Genomic DNA, 17366 nt, shown 5'->3' on the forward strand with positions numbered 1-17366 from the left:
TTCCTTCTCCAGATTGCTTTGGCTATTCAGAGTCTTCTGTCGTTCCATATGAATTTTAGAACTGTTTGTTCCAGTTCATTGAAGAATGCTGTTGGTATTTTGATAGGGATTGCATTGAATTTGTAGATTGCTTTGGGCAGGATGGCCATGTTGACAATATTAATTGTTCCTAGCCAAGAGCATGGGATGAGTTTCCATTTGTTAGTGTCCTGTTTAATTTCTCTAAAGAGTGTCTTGTAGTTTTCAGGGTGTAGATCTTTCATTTCCTTGGTTAGGTTTATTCCTAGGTATTTTATTCTTTTTGATGTAATTGTGAATGGAATTGTTTTCCTGATTTCTCTTTCTTCTAGTTCATCGTTAGTGTATAGGAAAGCAACAGACTTCTGTGTATTAATTTTGTATCCTGCAACTTTGCTGAATTCAGGTATCAGTTCTAGTAGTTTTGGAGTGGAGTCTTTAGGCCTAGGCCTGTTTTGACTCCAAAGCTTTTGCTCTCTTTAGTAAAACAATATTCTCCCTCTAAACTTATGTTATGGTAAATTCATCTTCCTTATGAGAAGATGATCTGGGTCCTAATAAACACTTTGTTAATTCTCTAATTACTATAAATCTATAGAGAAAAAATTCCATTTAGTTTAAACTATTAGCATTTGTAAATGTTGACATTATTTTTCCTTACCAGAACACCATTAAGGTATTATTTAAATGCTAGACTTAGTATTTAGTATCTAAAGATATATCCTAGGGATGATCATCAAAAACATGCCAGGCCCCATTCCAAGAAATCTTAGTTCAATGAATATGGGATGGGCTTTATTAATTTAATACAGCTCAAAAGGCAATTTTGTTGTAGTGCCCCAGTTAAAGGGCATCAAGCTATCCCATTCTTAGGAGAATACCTCTCCCTACTCACCATCAGAACAGTAACTTGTAGGAGCTGATGATCCTAAGGTAAAGTTTTGAAGAGGATTTTGTGAACCTATTATAGTTCCAGATGGTAAAGGACTAGATATACTTAGATAGGTGAGTGATGGACCAGGACCTTATTTATCAACACTGACTGTCACATACTCCAGTTTGACTGAACAAGCTATTCTCAACTGGGAAGTGGGAATGGGGAAGGTGAATGAGTGTTTTTCAGAAAAACAGTGACTTTTTAAGTGTTTTTCAGAAAAACAGGGACTCCATTCCAGAGTTGAGAAAACCTTAAGTGATTCTGTTCTAGACTGGAGAAAGGAAGTTTTAGTTCACCATGTTAATTTAATCTAAATAATGGGAAATACTCTATAAAGTGCTGTTACTTCTCCCATAAATCCAAGCCTATAATGTGATTTTTATCAAATAGTATTATCTTTAACTAGTAATATAAGGCACTAATTAATAGCAATCAAAACAAACACTGTTTACAGAGGGAGAAACCAATGAAACTCATCATGGTTATTATTTAAAGAAAACTCTGATGAATACAAGCAATAATTAAGAGGGCAAATGTAGAAAGACCAAATGAGGAAAGGTCAATACCACATAGGAATTCTGGAGATTATTATATGCATATATTGATTATATATATATATTATGTAATTATATATATGGATATCATATATAATTGTATATAATATAATCATATACATAATAAAACACCTTGAAAATCCAAATCTTCACCTAAAAATTAAAAACAAAATTATATGTATCAACCAATATCCATAGATCATAGATAATTGGCAAAGTCAAAGAAGCTAGCTGGGGGATGGGTGGGAGGGGGAGAAGGCATCTTATAAATGAGGAATTATGAGCCATTAAAACGGGAAAGCCCACAAAATATGCTAAGTGAGGTAACAACTCAAAAGACAGTTTAAGAAATAATTCCATGAAAACCATAAGGAATTTCAAAACAATGACTTGCAATAAAAGAAAGAAAAAGGGAAATTAGTGGGATTACTTCATATAGATAATAGAGAGAAAAACTGTTTATGGAGGGAAGAGAGCTTGGTCTGCATGTCTTTCTTCAATCTCATTCTCTTCCATTCCACCATTTCCCCTTTCAGATTATGTCTGTTAAATCAACATAATATGGGTATGAAGTTTGTGTTTAAATATAAGTAAAATCTCTTAATAAATTTTTTTAAAACATAGTATTTCAGGTTAACTTATACAACTAAGCTAATTTTTCATTGTTTTAAATAATTTACCTACAAAATAGTTTCTTTTCACTTGTTTGTAGCCTTTGATTGATTGTCCTCACTCTCTGTGAAGAAAAGAAGTTTCTCTTGCTATCTAAGATCCTACAGATATCTATGTCTACCCAAATATAAAATCCATGATTCTCCCTGTATAGAATACAGTGAGAGGTTACATTTATATTCACAATGCCAATGGGAATCACACAGTCTTTCTTATAAAATGAATGTAGAGAATACCAACTGATATTCCTCATTAGTTGAGGAAAAATAAAGGATATTTTGAAGCACTGAGTATTCAGTGACAGAGCAGTAAGAGTATTGATAAAAATTTATTCTACACATTCCCCAACTTCAAGCTCTTCTACAAGGCCACAGTAATCAAGACAATTTGGTAGTGGCACAAGAACAGAATAGACCAATGGAACAGACTAGACAGCCCAGATATAAACCCAAGCATATATAGTCAATTAATATATGATAAAGGAGCCATGGATATACAATGGGGAAATGTCAGCCTCTTCAACAACTGGTGCTGGCAAAACTGGACAGCTCCATGTAAGAGAATGAAATTGGATTACTGTCTAATCCCATACACAAAAGTAAACTGGAAATGGATCAAAGACCTGCATGTAAGTGATGAAACCATAAAACTCTAAGAAGAAAACATAGGTAAAAATCTCTTGAATATAAATATGAGCAACTTTTTCCTGAATGCATCTCTTTGGGCAAGGGAAACAAAATAAAAAATGAACAAATGGGACTATATCATGCTAAAAAGCTTCTGCCCAGCAAAGGACACCATCAGCATAACAAAAAGGCATCCTACAGTATGGGAGAATATATTTGTAAGTGACATACCCGACAAGGGGTTAACATCCAAAATATATAAAGAACTCACATGCCTCAACACCCAAAAAGCAAAAAACCCTATTAAAAAATGGGCAGAGGATATGAAGAGACACTTCTCCAAAGAAGAAATTCAGATGGCCAACAGGCAAATGAAAAGATGCTCCACACACATCGCTAATTCTCAGGGAAATGCAAATTAAAACCACAATGAGATACCACCTCACATCAGTTAGGATGGCCAACATAGAAAAGAATAGGAACAACAAATACTGGCAAGGATGCAGAGAAAGGGCAAAGCTCCTACACTGCTGGTGGGAATGTAAACTAGTTCAATGATTGTGGAAAGCAATATGGAGGTTCCTCAAAATACTAAAAATAGAAATACCATTTACACAGGAATTCCACTCCTAGGAATTTACCCTAAGAATGCAGCAGCCCAGTTTCAAAAAGACACATGTACCCCTATGTTTATCATAGCACTATTTACAATAGCCAAGAAATGGAAACAACCTAAGTATCCATCAGTAGATGAATGGATAAAGAAGATGTGGTACATATACATGATGGAATATTATTCAGCTATAAGAAGAAAACAAATCCTACCATTTGCAGTAACATGGATGGAGCTAGAGGGTATTATGCTCAGTGAAATAAGCCAGGCGGAAAAAGACAAGTACCAAATGATTTCACTCATCTGTAGAGTATTAAGAACAAAGAAAAAACTGAAGGAACAAAACAGCAGCAGACTCACAGAAACCAAGAATGGACTAACAGTTGCCAAAGGGAAAGGGACTGGGGAGGGTGGTTGGGAAGGGAGAGAGAAGGGGAATAAGGGGCATTACGATTAGCACACATAACATGGTTGGGGGGAGGCATAGGGAAGGCAGTATAGCAGAGACAAGACAAATAGTGGCTCTATAGCATCTTCCTACACTGATGAACAGTGACTGTAGTGGGGTATGTGGTGGGGACCTGAGAATGGGGGGAATCGTAACCACAATGTTGCTTATGTGATTGTATATTAATGATACCAAAAAAGATGAGAAGAAAAAAAATTTTTATTCTAGAATTTACAGAGAATCTGAAGTTCTCTTTAAGGCCACTAGTATCTCACTTCCCCTCTCTTAGTACCTTCTACTCTTATGTTTTCCTCCCAGGCTCCAGGTTGGTGAAACTTTTCCCCTCAAGGCATTACCTTTTAATTAATCTTTCCTGGGTCTGGAGCTCTTCGAGATAGATGACTAATAACTAATCAAGCATTTTGATAAATCATATTCCAGCCTCCAAATCTCACTTGGAGGAAAAGCGTAGGATGGTTGACTATGAGTAAACATAGTCCATCCTTATTATTCATGGATTTCGTATCTGTAAATTCACCTACTCATTACCATTTATTTGTAACTTGCGGCACTTTCCTGGTCATTCATAGATAAGTACAGAGCTCTGAAAAATCTGTGTTGTCTGATGAGCACATTCTCAGCTAAGACTGAACAAAGCAACACTGTGCCTTCTTGCAGCTCTCACACTGCAAACAAGTATCTTCTTCATGGTCTCTTTAGTGCTACACTCTGCATTTTTGTGCTTTTTGTTGGTGCTTTCACTGTTTAAAATGCATCCTAAAAATATTTCTTATTTAGTACTTCCCTGCTTTGTAATTGACCATATATGCCACATCCTTTGCTTTACATGCTCATACAATATAGTATGACATTATTTGCTATCTAACAAAAACACAGTCTTCATATTCGCATCATTAATAGAACCAATTTAAACAGTTCATCCTACAGAATTACAAAACTGCAATATTTGATTCTAGATCAGCAAGATCCTCATTTTCTTGAGGTTTGTACATGCTATCAAATACCATACTTAAAAGTTAAAGTAATAATTAACAAAGATTGAAAACCAATCCCTCCAAACTAACTCAGGACAGTCATTTTAAATAACCCTTTAAAAATGTATCCCATAGTTTAAAAAACATAAATAGTGTTCCTTGAATGGCAATATAGTTATGATAAAAAAAGATGAGTGATGAAAAGAAATTCATTGACCTGGTATGTTTTTGGGATACCAATTTTGAAACCTCTCACATTTACCTTCTTTAATGCTTTTACTAAATCTGCATAATCGCCTGCTTCCAATTTGAGGTTTTTCACCAGCAGTTCTACAGCCTCCAGAGCTTCTTTTCTCTCTTGCCATTTTTTTGCCTCCTGTAAAACAAAATATTAGTCGTTTATAGAAAAGAAAATAGGAGAGCAAAATAAAAGTACTTTTTTGCACACTATTAATTCAAAGATATATAATTTTTGTTTTCAGAAACTTTTCCTAAAACTGGTTAGAAAACAAAATTACAAAACTGTACAGCCAATCAGAATGTTTTGTTCATATATATAAAATTTTGTTCCTTTACAAAAAGTATTTTCATAATTCCAAAGTTTTATAATAAGTAAATGGAATGAGATGTTATAGAATTTTCCTTCTAATATCTAGGCAAATGTTAGTGAATAGGTATGAAACAGAAAACATTGATAGAAAGCATTTTTAGCATATCTCACAGTGGCACAACTATAGGAGAAAGGAATTTCTATACTGACTACATTAGAAAGCCCAGAAACAGACCATAACCAACAACCAGAACTGTTCTCATCTTTAAGGTTAGTTTCCCAGATTGGGGGTACAATGCTAATCTTTTTGTTTTATGGTCATAAAGCAGAATATGCTTCATTAGAGATCAAGCAATTATTTATTAATTGGAATAACCACTAATTTCAAAGAACTGGGATACAAAGAAGACGACAAACTCATCACCTTGGAGGAGAATACAGTTCAAATCAATTTATCAAATATTTATTAATCAGATGTTTAAAAAGATACTCAAGGAGCTGATAGCTGAGCTCAGAAGACTGTCAATAAATAACTACCAGGTAATGACCACTATGAAAGGAGAAGTACAAGTTACTTGGTAATACAGCAAAGGACCTAACCTAGTTTAGGCCGACAGACTGTTTAGGTCTCCCTTAAAAAGTGAAAGAGAGTAAAAAGGAATTATGAGGTCAACTGGGGAAGAAGAATGTTATAGGTAGAAAGAACAGCATATGTTCAGGCCCAGAGTTTAGAGGAAACAAGTGTGCACATTTGATCCTGGGAGAAGTTCAGTATGACAGGAGCACGCAGAGTGACAGCCATTAGAGATGTGGCTGGAAGGTAAAGCGGAAGCCTCAAAGGTGCCATAGATGGTCTCAATGGCCACAGGATTTAGATATCATTTAAAAACCCATGGAAGCAACTGGAAGGTTTTAATGAAACAATGAATGATATGGGAAGATATGCATTTTCAAAACAGATACCTCTAATTACATTCTGAACTATGATGGGAAGGAAAGAGGCAGGAGCAGATTGTAATGGTTGGGATAAGACTTTTTCTCAGTTGTAGATCATTTTTATCTCTTGGGAGACATTCAGTGAAGTCTGGAGACATTTTTGATTGTATGACTTGGGGGAATGGAATTATTATTGGTATCTGGTGGGTGAAGGCCAGAGATGCTGCTGAACATCCCACAATGTATAGGACAGCCCCTAAAACAAAGAATCACCTAGCAAAAAAAGTCAAGTGCCAAGGTCAAGAAACCCTGGGGTAAAGTAGTGGCAGTGGGATGGAGAAAAGGGGATGAACTTGAGAGCTATTTAAAGGTAAAATCAGAGACTCAATAAGAAAAAGGGAAAAGTTGAGAATAACATTCTGGTTTTTGACAAGACAGGTTTAAAAAAAAAGTGCTAAAGTAGGTACATATACAAAGTAGTATTAGAACAAAGAAGTAACTGGTTCACTCTATAGGGAAAGTAAAGGGTGGAAGGGGTGTACCAGGAAAGAGCTCAGCCAGAGCATTCTGTAATTATGCTCAAGTACTTATTTAAATATAAATAAATGAAAGTAGTTTACCATTACTTACAATTTTGTCATAAAAGTCTTTGGGAAGCTTGGAAAGAATTTCTACTGCTTCCAAAAGCTCATAAGCATCTATCTGTGGTACATCATCACCATCATCACCACCTTTCAGGAGAAAAACAAAACAAACCTTAAAAACTGATGGAATGGTTTTACTTATCAAAGAGCTACCAGTCTTTTCACACTCCTGATGAAATCTTAATACAGAATAGATCAGAGTTGTTAATGCTATAAACAATTTATAGTTTATTATATGAGAGTCCTACAAAATGTGCCTAGTGTACAGAGGTTCTTGTGGTAAGGGCCATTCTTGCTAATTTTTATAGAAACCAGTATTTAAAATTGGCTTACCTCCCTCAGCATCTCCACCAGCAGACTGCTGCTGTTCCAACTTAGCTTCTAGTTCTTGTTGGGAACGCAGAAACCGACTTGGTTTAGGAGTACTGGTTGACAGTTTGACCCATTCTTCTTCTAGTTCTTTCAACTGAAAATATCATAAAACAATCTACATCTCCACCATTAGAAAGTATACTTAACATTTATATATATTAATTTATCAGAATGCAGTTTCTTATTTATATGGCTCTAACAGGGCAAACAAGAAAAATTTTAATCGTGTACATTTTATAGCATAAGTCAAACTGACTTATACTACTACTATACTGAAGATGCATGACTAAGCACTTAGAAAAAAGAATAAAATCCACTTTTTAGGACACTCGTTAAGTCATGAATTCAGATCTATTTGTATCTGATAAGATCTCCAAAACCAGTTGTAATAAAAAAAACAGATAAAATGCATTTTGTCTAAACAGACATTAAGTCCTGCCACCCAACAGCATTATAAAGAGATCTTTTAAGCTGCTACAGATTCAACACTAACATAGTGGGATCACTGAATGTATAGTATTTAACTTGAGGGGGCAGAGTAACAGCAGAGACAGCTATGCTCAGAAAAATCAGCTAATTTTAAAATTAAGAAAGAAAAATACTTTCTAAGGACAGAATATCAACAACAACGGCAGGAAGTATCTTCACATTAACTTTATACAGAAGACAGCAAAAAAACTTTCTGCCTCACCTGGACAGAGTTTATATTTTGTAATGGGGGTCTCAGAGCATCTCGAATCCATCTGTAAATCTCCACAGCAATTAGTTTGGCTTCATCTCGAACAGCCTTCTCTCGAGACTCAAAGAGTTTTGGCAACACTTTGATAATTGGCTTAAGCAAGATGATTTTGGAACCAAATTCACTAGAAGTAAAAATTGGGGGGAAAAAAAGATCGTCAACATGCAATATGCTTGGGTAAAGTGCTACCCTTCGTTGAGTCAAACATAGTTCCAAATGTACATTAACAGAGTTATATAGGATGGTATTTTTTAAGGCAGCAAAAATAAAAAAGGGGACTCATAACCACATCTATATGTAATGGTCATTTTTCTAAGAATGTTACTTAATATCTAGGGTCCAAAATAATATTATCATTCTAAAACTAACATTCTATAGTACAGATGGTGTGGGGCGATCATGGGAAGACAGTGTAGCACGGAGAGGACAAGTAGTGACTCTGTGGCATCTTACTACACTGATGGACAGTAACTGCAATGGGGTATGGTGGGGGACTCGATAATATGGGTGAATGTAATAATCGCATTGTTTTTCATGTGAAACCTTCAGAAGAGTGTACATCGATACCTTAATAAAAAAAATAAAGGACAAAACAAAAAAAAATAAAACTAATGTTCTAGGTAACTAGACTAGGAATAATTCAAATCTATAAAGGATCAATATTTGTGTAATATCTTAAATATGTACATATATGCAACAGCTTAAAAATATAAACAAATTAGTTTATAAATATCTACTTTTCATAAACTTTTAATAGTTCTTATAATTAAAGTGGTTTGCTCAACTCAACCGATCACTATGTGTTCAATCTTTGACTTCAAAGCTTTCACACTAACTCTAGGTAACTTAAATCTCTCTTTGCTTCAGTTTTCCATTGGGAAAACAGTTGCATTTTGACTTCTTTAAAAAGGTGGAACATTTAAACTTACCTATCTGCCACATACTATATTTTTAAGTTCCCAACTGGCCAAATTCAAGTTTCTGATTCACTGCTAATAGATCTGTATAACAAATTCTGGAGCAAAGGGATTTAGTTATGAAAGTATACTGACATTCTGTAGTAGGACCTATATATGTTATTTATCTATTATCTAATGTGTATAAATTTATTGAATGTGCACAAACACAACAAAAACTTACAGTAATAATTACTGACACACTATAACAGGCTAAATAAAGGAGGCTGAAAATATTCTCCCTAGAAAGTGATATTTAAAAAGATACCTGGTGGTGTAGTTTAAATATAGATATGATAACATGAAAATAAACTATATGATATTCAAAATTTCCTTTAAAATCCCTTTTAATGTAATAGAAAAGAACATTTTAACTTGGCTCAACTTGAAGACTAATAGAATAATAAAAACTTAAGGTGATGATAAAACAATTCTCTTCAGGGATACTCATCATAGTGCCTGAAGAACCTAACACTTGGGCATTTGGGAATCTCTCAGTTTTCCTTAAGATTTACTATTATTTCATCTGGTTTTGTCCCCCCATCCTAGTCTACTTCTGAAAAGAAAAAAAAAAAAAAAAAAGATGGAGTAGGTCCACCTGAAAATAAGACAACTTAACAAAAGAAAATCTAATCTTGATACTAAACATATTTCTACAGAAAAAACAAAAGGGTTCTGGAGAAGCCCATTTTTGGGGCCACAGAACATATTTTGGTTTCCTGAAACTATCACTATCATAGATAGCTTGAGGAAATTCTTGAACCTAGGATTGAACAGTTTGGCTTCAAGGTTCTTAAGAGTCCAAGAGAGCTATCTAGTTTCACAGAGATGCTTTAGGACAAATGAGAACCACACAGGGATAGGACCAAACAACATCTATAAGGACGACATATAAGAAGGTATATACCCAACCGGTTCTTTTTCTACCCTTATTCTTCCAGTCAGCTTAAAAATGAAATAACCAGTTTACAGCATTCCAGAATTAAAACTTCTAATTTAAAGGTGGGAAGATAATAGTAAACAATGTATTTTAATTAAGAGATCCATTACTAAGGACAGATCTACTGAGATAAGCAGTCTTGATAACCAAGTCAATTTACTAAACTTCTAAGATGATAGAATGAACATACTATTTGCCACTCATAAAAACACATGGCTTCTATATTAAATAGGCTAGAAATGAGGAAAAATCACAAGAATCTAAGTGAAAGTCAAATTTTATAAAAGAACATTATGAACCAAGTAAAAGATTAATGTAAAAGTGTAAGACTTATTTGAAGATAGTTTAACAAGATATAAGAATTCTGATATTTTCACGTAAGAAAAACACCAAAGGAAGCATTTTCCCCAAGAAATAGGCCATATACAAAATCACAAGGCAGTTGAGTTGGAATGATTTTCACTTTCATAGGTCACACATTTAGGATTTCACTAGATGGCTTTCTAAAGTTTCTCTTGTGGACACTGGGGACAGGGTATCAGATTAAGAGGTCTGCAGAATCCGAATATACTAATGGTTTGTCAAATTTAGATTTCCATAGCAGATTACAGCCACTTGTTACTGAAACAGATCACATTTATGAAAAACTTCACTGAAAAACAATAATAAATTCTAGGGTTGAAAGATAACTTTATTACATAAGAGTAAAAGTTACTTTCTATTTGCTGCAATTGAGCTTCTGTTTAAAGGCTTAAAGCATTTGGTTCTACTTCACTAAAAAGGTACCTTAGCAAAGGTTTGCTTTAGCCAACCAGCTGTGTCTTTAGCTGCCATTTCAAAGTACACGAATTTATGCTTGACGATTACAAGAGAAGAAGAGCTGCTTGAATACCCGGAGGAATGTTACTCCACAAAAACGTCAACTCATAATACGATAACAGGACAAAAACAGCCCCTGCCCATCTTCATTAGAAAGGGATTTGGATAAAATAATTATGCAACACACACCTAAAGGCTAAAATTACCAAATACAAAGTGCCACACTGGATGAATGACATTAGCTTTTCCAGGTCATTTTCCTTGTTGGTATGGCATGCTAAGTCAAGCCCAGCAGTTTTCATTTTTGCTTAAGCCAGGTACCCAGACTCCAGAGATATCCAAATAAACAGAACTAAAGTAAAAACATAGTCTTACCTTAAGGCTTTCCTCAGTGTCTCTATACAGGCCACTATGATCTTGGGGTTCTTGTTGTCCAGGCCTTTTAGGAGCTCTTCTTGCACAGCCTCTCCTTTCTCAATCTCTATGTACATTAGACAAATCTCGATGCCTAGCTCCTTGGCTTTGGCTTTGGGTTGGTTGAACACTTTACTTACAACACCTGATATAACTTCTCCTGTGGTTCTGTAATATAGATTATAAACAATCTAAAGTTTCTTTAGATTAAAACATCATTAAGCAAAAACAGCTGGAAAAAGATCATGGGGAGGGGAGCAAAAAATACTTTTTTAAAAGCTTAAAAATAAAGTAAATAAATCTCTAATTTTTAAACTTATGCTTAAGAACATTAGAAAAAAACAAAGTTATACAAACCATAGAAGTATGACATGTCAAATCAGATTAAGACACGGAAACATAGTTTCTCTTTTTAATGTAGAAAATTCAAACAAGAAAGCAAAAATCCCTTGAAATTCCATTGCCAGAAATATTAAATTCAGCTTTTTGATGTCCATCCTTCCAGACCTTTCTATATGCATAGTTAGGATAGATATACAGATATATCTTATCAAAAGAGGATTACAAAGTTCCTTCTGTTTTAAAAAGTCACTTAAACACTTCTTAGGAAAAAGGAATTTCTTCAAAAAGGGAAAGGATAATGTACCATTAATAACAAGACTGCTCCTGACTCCTTGGTAAGACTTCAGACTAACTTTATTGTTTTGAGTCTCTTCCAAAATAAATAAAACCTGAATACTAGAAATTAGAGAAACTAACTGGGTTGGGAGTACATGTAGAGCATGCCAAAAATCTTTTGGATATAAGAACAAAAATGAAATTTAAAAAAAGCAATGGCTTCCGAAAAGATGGTGGCATGCGAGGTGAGACAGAGAACTCCTCCCAAAACCACATATAAAATGAAAATGTAGTTAATAAAACTAATCCTAAAATTTTGAGCAACAGGAAAGAAGGCAGCACCAGACTGCATACACCTGCAGAACTGAGCAGACCACACGAAACAGGGTAAGGTAGCAAAGCCTTGATCCAGCGATACACAAGCCCTTCCCCAACTCCAGCTCACCGGCGGGAGGAAGAGAAATGGAGCAGGGAGGGGTTGGAAGCCTAGGACTGCTGAACACTCAGTCCTGAGAGCAGCTTTGGGCGCACAAACCTACATTGCATGGTACTCTGGAGATTAGTGGGGTTGGAAAGCTGCACAGGTGGAATACTTGGAGAGACTAAGATCCCAGCCATTTCTGGAGGACAGGGATCCACATCTGGTTGCTCTGGGACAAAGGAAAGGCGGGTGGTCTGAGAGGCTTCCTAGCGGCAAGAGGGCTGCTGAAGTGGGGGAGGACTACACGGAGCTTGCTCCTCATGAGAAGGGACAGATGGAAAAGGATATCTCGGTGCACTCTTCCAAACAGGTTGGGAACTTTCAGGAGCTTCAGGCACTCCATCTCCCTGGCTACCTACTCAGCTCTGAGGCCTCCCACTGCAATATGCAGCCTGCTGCACCTTCCTCCTGGCCTGCCAACATGGGCTCCCAAACTGGCAGTCCCTGCCCTGGTATCAGGCAGCCAGAGGGAGGCCACGCTTACAGCAGCTACAAACAAAATGCACAGAGGCTTACACCTACCTGTGTGCTCGGCCCACTGGTTTTGACAGTGGAGAAAGGCACCGCAGCTGGGAAGAAGGAAACAGCTCTTTCCTCCCCCAGGCTCCAGTGTGCTCTACTGAAACCCCTGACATTACTCCAGGGGCTGAGCAGCTCCAGACAGTAGAGCTTCTGGGCACTAGAGGGCACCACATACAAATATGAAATGTCAAAGGAACCTGGTTCAAACCAAAACCTCACAAACACAAGAAAAAGACCCAAGTGAAACTGAACTCACCAATCTTCCTGAAAGACACTTCAAACTAAAAATCATAAACATGCTCATGGAGCTGCAGAAAAATATTCAAGAGCTAAGGGACATATTCAGGAATGATACACAAACATTCAAGAATACAGTATATCTGAAATGAAACATACAATGGAGGGATTTAAAAGCAGATAAGATGTAGTAGAACAGACAGTAAATGGAATAGAAACTAGAGAAGAGGAATACAAAGAATATGAGGCACAAAGAGAAAAAAGGATCTCTAGGAATGAAAGAATATTGAAAGAACTGTGTGACCAATCCAAACGGAACAATATTTGCATTATAAAGATACAAAAAGGGTTACAAAAGAGAGAGAAAAAGGGTTAAAAAGTGTCCTTGGATGGGAAGATGATGGCGTGAGTAGTTCAGAGGAAATCTCCTCCCCAAAACATATATATTTATGAAAATACAATAAATACAACTATTCCTAAAAGAGACACCACTGCATGCAATACAACAGCCAGGATACATGTACATCTGTAAGAAACTCAACATCACACGAAGTGGGTAAGATACAAGCCACGGCCAGGCGGGACCCAAATGATTCTCCACCCCAAAACCCGGTGGGAAGAAAGGAGTCGGACTGGGGAGGGAGTGAAAGCCCAGGACTCCTAAACAACCAGGTCTAGAAATCTGTACCCGGAACGCAGACACAAGGTTCATGGGGTGCTGGATATTAGAGAAACAGAAAAGCAAAACCTGTGGGCAGGTCCCCGCAATCACCGCCCCTGAGACAAAAGAAAAGTGAGTGCTTTCTGCAAGTCTTAAAGAGACAGGGACCCCATAGCTGGATGAAGTTGTTGCAGCACATGGAGCTAGCAGCTCGGAATCCTGGGGAAACTTAGGTGCCCTAAACCCCGTGGAGGAAGTGCAGCTCTGAAGCCCCTCACGGCACTAAGCAGTCTACCAGTCATTCCTCCAACTGACACAGACCCCGACACACTGGCCTAGTAGTGGTAGAGTGGCAGCGGGTGCCGGGGAAGGCACTGCTGGAAGGGATGGGGAGAAGATCCATGTGCCAGCCGCACAGGACGGGACCAAGAGAGGCTTGTGTGAGCCGGCAGCGGCGCGACCAAACAGCCCGGGCGTAGCTTGTGCGCACCAGCGTCAGTGAAGCCAGAGGAGCACAGTAGAGGCCCACGCGGGGGAGCCCCCCACACACCTGCAGTGGACCCACAGGGAGCAGGCGTGCTTCCAGCAGCTGACCAAAAACCCAGCCCAACACACAGCTGCCCGGGTCAGCCCCAAAGGCCGCTGCTGCCACACAGCTGCCTGGCAGGGGTGGTGCTAGCACGGAGGAGCGCATCTGGCGTGCCAGCCACTCCCCGCAGGGCTCTGTGCTGCTCTGACGGAGACCCCGCCCTCAGCAGCTTAGGGGACTAACCTGGTGGCTGCTCCAGGAGTGCGGGTAACCGTCACAGGCAGTGGAGAAGGTCAAGGCATTGAGTAACCAGGAAAGGGCTTTCTTCTCCCAGCTGACACACCCGCAACCTGCCTACAGCCACTGCTATCACCATGAAAAGGCAAAAAAACTTAGTCCAGTCCAAGATAGTTCAAACAACACCTGTGAATGCATCTACAGAGGGAGACCTAACCTGTATCCCTGAAAAAGAATTCAAAATAAAAATCATAAACATGCTGACAGAGAGGCAGAGAAATACACAAGAGCTAAGGGATGAAGTCCAGAGGGAGATTACAGACGTCCGGGAGATTACAGATGTCTGGAGGGAGATTAGAGAAGTGAAACAAACTCTGGAAGGATCTTTAAGCAGAATGGATAAGATGCAAGCGGCCATTGATGGAATAGAAACCAGAGAACAGGAACGCATAGAAGCTGACGCAGAGAGAGATAAAAGGATACCCAGAAATGAAATAATATTAAGAGAACTGTGTGACCAATCCAAAAGGAACAATATCTGCATTATAGGGGTACCAGAGGAAGAAGAGAGAGAAAAAGGGATAGAAAGTCTCTTTGAATAATTGCTGAGAACTTCCCCAAACTGGGGGAGAAAATAGTTGCTCAGACTACAGAGGCACACAGAACTCCTTAGAGAAGGGACCCAAAGAGGACAACACCAAGACACATAATAATAAAAATGACAAGGATCAAGGACAGGGTAAGGGTATTAAAGGCAGCAGGAGAGAGAAAAAAGGTCACCTACAAAGGAAAATCCACCAGGCTATCATCAGACTTCTCAACAGAAACTTTACAGGCCAGAAGAGAATGGCATGATATATTTAATGCAATGAAACAGACGGGCCTTGAACCAAGGATACTGTCTCCAGCACAATTATCATTTAAATATGAAGGTGGGATTAAACAATTTTCAGACAAGCAAAAGTTGAGGGAATTTACCTACCACAAACCACTTCTACAGGTATCTAAGAGGGACTGCTCTACATGGGAGCACTCCTAAAAAAAAGAGCACAGAACAAAACTCCCAACATATGAAGAATGGAGGAGGAAAAAGAAGGGAAAGAAATAATCATCAGACTGTGTTTATAACAGCTCAGTAAGCAAGTTAAGTCAGACAGTAAGGTAGTAAACAAGCTAACCTTGAACCTATGGTAACCACGAATCTAAAGCCTGCAATGGCAATAAGTACATATCTTTCAATAACCACCCTAAATGTAAATGGACTGAAAGCACCGATCAAAAGACACAGAGTAACAGAATGGATAAAAAAGCAAGACCCATCTATATGCTGCTTACAAGAGACTCACCTCAAACCCAGAGACATGCACAGATTAAAAGTCAAGGGATGAAGAAAGATATTTCATAGAAACAAAAGAGAGAAAAAAGCAAGTGTTGTAATACTAGTATCAGACAAAATAGACTTCAAAATAAGAAAGTAACAAGAGATAAAGAAGGACATTACATAATGATAAAGCGGTCAGTCCAACAACAGGATATAACCATTATAAACATATATGCACCCAATAAAGGAGCACCAACGTATGTGAAACAAATACTAACAGAACTAAAGGAAGAAATAGAATGCAATGCATTCATTTTGGGAGACTTTAACACACCTCTCACTCCAAAGGACAGATCCACCAGACAGAAAATAAGTAAGGACACAGGCACTGAACACCACACTAGAACAGATGGACCTAATAGACATCTATAGAACTCTACATCCAAAAGCAACAGGACACACATTCTTCTCAAGTGCACATGGAACATTCTCCAAAATAGACCACATACTAGGCCACAAAAAGAGCCTCAGCAAGTACCAAAAGATTGAAATCCTATCAACCAACTTTTCAGACCATAAAAGCGTAAAACTAGATATAAATTGTACAACGAAAGCAAAAAGGCTCACAAACACATGGAGGCTTAACAACACGCTCCTAAATAATCAATGGATAAACGACCAAATTAAAATGGAGATCCAGTAATATATGCAAACAAACGACAACAACACAAAGACCCAACTTCTGTAGGACACAGCAAAAGCAGTCTTAAGAGTAAAGTATATAGCAATCCAGGCATATTTAAAGAAAGAAGAACAATCCCAAGAAAACAGTCTAATGTCATAATTATCGAAATTGGAAAAGGAAGAAAAATGAGGCCTAAGGTCAGCAGATGGAGGGACATAATAAAGATCAGAGAAGAAAGAAATAAAATTGAGAAGAATAAAATAATAGAAAAAAATCAATGAAACCAAGAGCTAGTTCTTCGAGAAAATAAACAAAATAAATAAGCCTCTAGCCAGACTTATTAAGAGAAAAAGAGAATCAACACACATCAACAGAATGAGAAACAAGAAAGGAAAAATCACGACAGACCCCACAGAAATACAAAGAATTATTAGAGAATACTATGAAAACCGAGGAGAAATGGACAACTTCCTAGAAAAATACAACCTTCCAAGACTGACCCAGAAAGAAACAATTTCTAAACAGACCAATCACCAGCAATGAAATTGAATCGGTAATCAAAAAACTACCTAAGAACAAAACCCCCGGGCCAGATGGATTTATGTCAGAATTTTATCAGACATACAGAGAAGACATAATACCCATTCTCCTTAAAGTTTTCCAAAAAATAGAAGAGGAAGGAATACTCCCAAACTCATTCTATGACGCCAATATCACCCTAATACCAAAACCAGGCAAAGACCCCACCAAAAAAGAAAATTACAAATCAATATCCCTGATGAACGTAGATGCAAAAATACTCAAAATATTACCAAACCGAATTCAAAAATACATCAAGAGGA

At 37.4% G+C, this 17366-nt stretch overlaps 1 protein-coding gene across 2 annotated transcripts in view; it reads right to left on the bottom strand.

Moving 5' to 3' along the window:
* Positions 1-17366, bottom strand: part of CKAP5 (cytoskeleton associated protein 5) — a 164743-nt gene that overhangs the window by 85690 nt on the left and 61687 nt on the right. For both annotated transcript variants that reach the window (XM_073216506.1, XM_036994058.2), the window contains exons 4-8: positions 11195-11401; positions 8057-8228; positions 7327-7459; positions 6980-7080; positions 5126-5239 (exon numbers count right to left, since the gene is read on the bottom strand). In XM_073216506.1, the coding sequence (XP_073072607.1) occupies positions 5126-5239; positions 6980-7080; positions 7327-7459; positions 8057-8228; positions 11195-11401 (727 nt within the window). The remainder of the gene's footprint in view (positions 1-5125; positions 5240-6979; positions 7081-7326; positions 7460-8056; positions 8229-11194; positions 11402-17366) is intronic.

This window comes from Manis javanica, chromosome 11, assembly GCF_040802235.1.
Source record: "Manis javanica isolate MJ-LG chromosome 11, MJ_LKY, whole genome shotgun sequence".
NCBI lineage: Eukaryota > Metazoa > Chordata > Mammalia > Pholidota > Manidae > Manis > Manis javanica.